We start from the raw sequence: 6,524 nt of genomic DNA, 5'->3' as shown, positions 1-6,524 counted from the left end.
TGCGCCGCGCCGCGCCTCTCCTCCCTGCCGTGCTCCCTCGTCATCCAGACCCTAGCGGCATGCGTACATGAGGAGGGCGTTGAAGAGGATGTCAAGGTGTGTCGAGCCACTTCAGGATTTCCTTCATCTGCATCCTCCATGTAAAGGTATACACGTTCTCCTATCTAAACTTGGTCGTGTATAAGATCAGGAACAAGCAATTTGGCTTCCAGCGAAGTAATTCTCTTTTATGTTTGTGTGATTTGATAATACAAACACACAAGGGTATCTAGATCCGCTGGTGGTTGACGATGTGTTTCTGCCTTTAATAAATTCACACATGCAATTCTTGTAGATTGATTGAACTGCTGAACTAAGTGGATGGAGAAAATGAGTTCATTTCTCAATTAAAAGACTGCCATTTAGCATGGCGTTAAGGTCCACTATTCTATACTCCCTCCGTTCCGATTTACTCGTCGTGGTTTTAGTTCAAATTTGAACTAAAACCACTAAAACCACGACGAGTAAATCGGAATGGAGGGAGTACATGTGACAGAATTCAAGAATAATGAGGTTTCATGTAGACATGTTTCATTAGTGATAGCAGCCTCTTGCTTCTTTATGTTAGGTTCAAGTTGAGTAAATATTGATTGATCTCTTATGTAGGTGCTCGCCTTGTCTCCACGATACAATCCTGAGGTTGAACTATAGTATTGTGTCACTAAATTGAAGTGCATACTCCCTGCTCCACTGGAAGCTACATCTGAAGATGAAGAGCAAGCTGAAACGACGCTATGATCATGTTAATGTTCGATCTTGTGTTAGATCCGGGACTAATTCGTTGGTGCATGTTAGTGTTGAGTGTCTAACTGGTCGTGTATCTGTCATCACTACTTACTTATTAATAGTTCGATGTGCTAGTAGACTTCTTGGATATAGGTTAGCAGATATGTGGAGCTGTTACCCAACATTAGCCCTTCAGAACTGAAATACAATGCCAACCAACTATGTTTTTCCCTTTTAGTTAAAAAAATCTCATAGTATAAGGCAAAACCGACTATTTTTTTCCTTTGGTATTGAAATGTTCATTTTTGTTTTGCTCGATATATGTTGATGCTCACTTCATTCTGCTACAATTTTCCTCATGAAGCCTTGCGTTGATGTTGATGCCTATTTGTAGATATGTATTCACCATTCGTTTTCTTCTATAAAACTTCACTATTACTCCTACCTTCGTAGTCATCTGCTAAACTTTTAGTCAAATAGGGTTTTGTTAGTTCAACATTTCTTTTTGGCGGGCTACAAGAATGGAGGTTGTGTGGGAAGAGATTGTTGTTGCTGAAGGCCAACTATTGTTGTTCTGTCACGCTGCTATTGAATATGGAACTACCTATCCAAGCTCATCAAGCACAAATAATTTTTTCTTCATAGTTCACTTCTCATCGGGAGGGGCGTTTTGGCAACGGTAACGCGAAAAAATATAGTAAATGTTTTCAAAAAATTCTGAAATTCCTTGTGGATGTTAGTGTTAGTGTCGCAAACATGCTTGACAATTTTCATGCGGAACGGAATAGCAGTATTTCATCGCTGAAAAAAAACAAATTTGGGGTGACATTTGTTTTGCCTCAAAATTTGTAGGTGGCATTTGGATGCGACAAACAACACAGAAAAAATGGTCTTGATTTTTTGACATTTCAAAAATTATTTTTGGGCCTAGGAGCACGTGCTCCCGGGAGCCGAATTGAATTTCCAACTTCTCATCTTGATACATGATGATGTGCTAAAATTTATTATTTCACTTATAATAATAGTACCATGTCATTTTTTTAGAACACTGCCAAGTCATTTATTTAATTAAATGGGTACATTGCTATGTTGCTTAGAGCGGTTGTTCCCCTACTTCATCGAGTTGTGGCTCTTAGTGGCGTTGGTTGAGACGATGGCGTCAAAATAGAAAGAAGATTATGGAAAGTTGGACTTGTAAGAAAATAATCATATTACCGTAGATCTATAATAGATAGAAAGAAAAGAATAGTAATTGTAACTAAGTACTTGACTATGTTATTCCAGATTCGTAGAATAAGAAGGATACTATATTAGTCTGAAATGTGAATGTAGTAGCTTGTTTGGGAGGAAAATGAATTTTCGCATATTATTGTAACATTAGGCAATACGTGTTGCACATGCACGCTTACTAGTACTGGAAAATAAACGATAACTACAACAGTAAATCAAGATAAAATGGCGCGAGCACAGCGCGGGATACAAGTCATGCCTTCAAACACAACTAGGATGGAAATCTTCCAAGGTGGATGGGAAAACGGGGCGGCGACTGTCACAAGGACTACGTTCGTCGATGCAGTACACCCAGGTGTCGAAGCCGAAACTCATGAAGAGACGGCGAGCACACTCGTCGACAGACACCAGCTTAATACAGGAAAATATGGTGTCCTATATTGGGAAGTCGATCCCTCCTGCTTCAGCAACTCAGATCCACATAACATCGGTAGTTGGGACACCAAACATATCAGGAATGAACACAGAGTACCTCTCCACCCACACCCCCGCTGGATCATATTGGGATTATACCCGACGTCCAAGTACACGCATGTGTATGTGTCCGAGTAGTACAATATATATGATATCGAGTACGATTAGTATTAGTACACATCGATTAAATTATTGGTTCACTTGCAAAACTTTCACAATTTTGGTGAGAGAAGAGATCGAGGAAATGCCACGAAATTGTTACCTTAGGTACTTCTGTAACTGTCCATCGAACAATCGTAGAATTCTCTGTTGTTCATGTACTTAAATCTGGTACCCCTGGGATGTCGTAGTAAATTTTGTGAGAAGTTGGTAAGTTTACTCGAAGGCAAAGCAAGTGAGTGTTGCTGGGGTTGGCATTCAAAAAAAAAAGTGAGTGTTGCTGGGTGTGAAAGCTAACTGGGCCTTTAGTCTTGTGCTGGTCGCCTTCAAGGCCCCAGTGCTCACGCAGCCCATCTCCATCCACCATCTCGAGGTAGACGCGGACGGCCCGCTATCGACAGGAGAACATTTGCCTGGCGGAGAGCACCGAGCCTCATCCCACCACCACCACCAAGCGGAGGAGCCACCTGAGGACGGGCGGCGAGCGAGAGGGCGGCGGCGGCGGCTGGCGGCGAAGCGGGGTCAGGGCGAAGAGATGGCGTTCACCATGCGCGCCGTGAAGGTTCCGCCGAACTCGGCGTCGATGGGGGAGGCGCGGCACCGCGTGTTCGACTTCTTCAGGGAGGCCTGCCGCGCCATCCCCTCCATCATGGAGATCTACAACCTCGACGACGTCGTGACCCCCGCCCAGCTCCGCGCCAGCATCTCCCAGCAGATCCGGAAGAACCAGGGCGTCTCCGACCCCAAGGTGCCCCCCCTTTCCCACTCCATTTCGATCCGCCCCTCGCAAATGGATAGTTGTAGAACGAAGAACGAGCGCGTTGCCGTCCTCTTCGATCCAGTCGCTGTCCGATCCTTCCGAGGGGGACGCTCTCTGCGGAAATCTGATGTATGTTTCTTTGGGGGGCTGGGAATCGCCGATGCATGATCGGTACGCCTTGTTGGATGGGTAGGTAGCAGTTGACCTTGCTGGTAATTTTCGCAGGATTACGGGCTGACAACTCTTTGTTTCTAGTGGCACTGCAGTGTGGCAACCCTGTCCTTCCAGGACTAGCAACCAGACTTTGTAGGTAGTATTTTGTCCACCTATGGGTCGGCCTGCAAGAAGGTGCTCACTGCCCTGGATTTCTGGATTAGCCAGAGGCTACAACGTCCGTAAAATGCTTATCTGTGCTTGTTTATATGCTGCTAAGAACCCGGTTCCTAGCTGCTGCTTTGTACTATATGGCAACTCGATGTTTTTGGGGTTGATTACCCATTGTGGAAGTAGGAAGGTCCTTATGTATTGTATTCAATTATTTAATTGTGTTCTATTGCTGCTTCTGCGCAAGAATAGGTGCCAAATTTCATTATATGCTTCACCACTGGCTATGTAAGTAGCTAGGCATGGTTATACAGTGTGGTTCTAGATCTGATGGGGGAAAAGCAGTTAACCGTAAATTAGACCAGTATCCTCCTAAATTGATTGGCATTATTGACCACCAATAGATAACAGGAACCACACAATTTGTTCATACCTTCTAAGCTAAAACAAAACGTAGACCAACATTTGGTGCCTCCAGGTTCTAGAGTAGTATCACAGGCAGTGTAAACCATGAAATATAAGTTCCGTAAATTTCCAGCCTCTAGTCTCTATGAGCTACCTTATGATGTGAGGATACTTCGATATAGGACATAACTCTTAAGTTATATCAGAAGAAATCAAATGTATCATTTGAAATGAAATCATAATGGCTTCCAAATTTTGCAGTAGTTAATCATGTAACAATAGCATTATACCCGTTTCGTACAAGAAATGATTGACATATCAATCAGGATTTGTATGAGTATCAGACATGATGGAATAAGATATACTTCCTCCGTAAAGAAATATAAGAGCGTTTAGATCACTAAAGTAGTGATCTAAACGCTCTTATATTAGTTTACAGATGGAGTACATCCTTTATCATACACAAATTTCAGTCACAAAAATATAGCATTCACAACTACACAATATTGGTTGCAAGTTAAGCTTGAGTCTCAAGGTAGATTCATATTTTGTAACAAGTCAACTAACTTGATTATCCTCCTGCTTAATCATATCACTAGTAACTTGGAGAAACCAAAGAATTGGGTTAAATTGGCATTCTTGAGGATATATTCACCAGCTAGAGTTTCAGTCCTAATTATTTTACTCCTGACTTTGGAGGTCTACCCAGGTTCATGGCAACTATGGCCCCATGGACAGACAACCAAGTTGTCTGCGAGCCAAGTGTTATAATTTCTAGATGATAGTGTAATAATTTAATGATTTTTTATTGCTTTCACTAGAAGCTGTCAATCCTAGTCCATTTGGATGCACAATACTGTGATCTTCATCAAAAGGAGATTGTTTAATGCCAACTTGCTATCAGCTGTGTGCAATTGCGATGGAAAATGTTTGTACGTAATTTTCTGATATTTAGCTGGAGGTGTAACTAGATCATATTTGTGCTTACTGGGCTTGACCAGTTTGATTGAGTAAGAGTGCTCAAGTCTGGTTCCCAGCACTCATATTCGATCCATAACAATTTTGTTTTGCTATCCTATAGGCCTATTTTACTTAATTATCTTTTTGCCTCTCCTTTGGACAAGTAGCATGTGCTGACTTTAGTTGGAATTTGCATTGAATATGATTTGGTTCCTCGCCTGAACCTTGCACTCAACATTCTAAATTAATTTCAGGTTAGTGAGTAGGCATTTGGATTTAGGATTATTCTTTATTGTTTTTTATATTCCAGTGGACTTGGGGATTGAGTAGGAAGGATCGATAAAATATGTATTTAATTTTTCACCTACAGTTATAACAAAAATTCTGCCATCTTGGTGATACTAAGTTATATTATCTGTGTCCCTGCATCGAATTTGGGGCCAAAAGTTTGCAGAAACTTCAGTTTGCACTTATTGAACACCTTAATTTTGCCCTTTGCTAGAGTGCTTGTCAACACACTTCAATATTTCTATTCCGTACCATCTGTGGTCTGCATTATACAATGAGATCTCATATACAATCTAGCACTGGCCTCTGAAACATCTAGCAGCCATTCTTATATCACTGTAATGGCACAACAATGCCAGGAAAGCATTTCTATCTCCCTCAATCTGATTGTACATCTCTGCTAATTTGTGCTGACTTGCGTGCGAACAAACAGGTCATTGATATGCTTCTCTTCAACGGGATGGAGGAGCTGAACAACATCACCGAGCACGCGAAGCAGCGCCACCACATCATCGGGCAATATGTGGTTGGCCACAAGGGGCTGGTGCAGGACCTGGAAAAGGACCAAGGGAGCTCCGAGTTCCTGAAGAAATTCTACACCAGCAACTACTAGGATCCGAGGCCGCCACAAAAATTTCCAGCCTTCCTGTAGAAGTGCCCTTGACATGTACTCTGAATAAGACGCTGAGAAACACATCCGGCCCAATTTATTTTATTACTCTATGTTTTGCTTTGTTCGAGCTTGATTTGATTACTTGGTCATCTCTACTCAATGAGATGGTGTCTGCCAGTGAAACGGTTGTAACTCATAGACCCTGCTTCCCAAGCTCATGTTGAAGGATTGATGTCTTGCAGAGGCAAGATCGATGTGGATGTGGTGTTCATGCGTATCTTGGTGCTTCCTACGTGGAGTAAGTCCATGCTTGAGATCTTGATTCTGATAGAAGTATCATTCTATCATACTCCATTTTGTTCGATTTTGTTTTGGTTCCAATTGCCCCTTATTCAATCTATTTAAAAGCTGATTCTGATGTGCTTGCTCGCCAAACTGCACAAATCCCATGCACATCATTTTCTTACAAATATGCAAGGACACAACAATCTATTTTGCAGTATGAAAAAAAATGCAAATGCATTGCAATATTTCAAGCACATCGGA

At 42.0% G+C, this 6,524-nt stretch overlaps 1 protein-coding gene across 1 annotated transcript; it reads left to right on the top strand.

The window, feature by feature from the left end:
* The first annotated feature begins 3,035 nt into the window (after positions 1–3,035).
* On the top strand, positions 3,036–6,255 carry LOC119362786 (NADH dehydrogenase [ubiquinone] 1 alpha subcomplex subunit 6). Its single transcript, XM_037628049.1, has 2 exons — positions 3,036–3,376; positions 5,799–6,255. The coding sequence occupies exons 1-2, from the start codon at positions 3,164–3,166 to the stop codon at positions 5,976–5,978; spliced, it is 393 nt and encodes a 130-aa protein (XP_037483946.1). The 5' UTR covers positions 3,036–3,163; the 3' UTR covers positions 5,979–6,255.
* Positions 6,256–6,524: the final 269 nt, after the last annotated feature.

This window comes from Triticum dicoccoides, chromosome 2B, assembly GCF_002162155.2.
Source record: "Triticum dicoccoides isolate Atlit2015 ecotype Zavitan chromosome 2B, WEW_v2.0, whole genome shotgun sequence".
Classification (NCBI taxonomy): domain Eukaryota; kingdom Viridiplantae; phylum Streptophyta; class Magnoliopsida; order Poales; family Poaceae; genus Triticum; species Triticum dicoccoides.
The sequence above is the reverse complement of the archived record's forward strand: the minus strand, read 5'-3'. Positions and strand labels throughout refer to the sequence as shown.

Coding starts and splice junctions, on each gene's coding strand:
- LOC119362786 (XM_037628049.1), top strand. CDS start 3,164: ATGGCGTTCACCATGCGCGCCGTGAAGGTTCCGCCGAACTCGGCGTCG. Junction 3,377..5,798: donor AGGGCGTCTCCGACCCCAAG/GTGCCCCCCCTT, acceptor GCGAACAAACAG/GTCATTGATATGCTTCTCTT.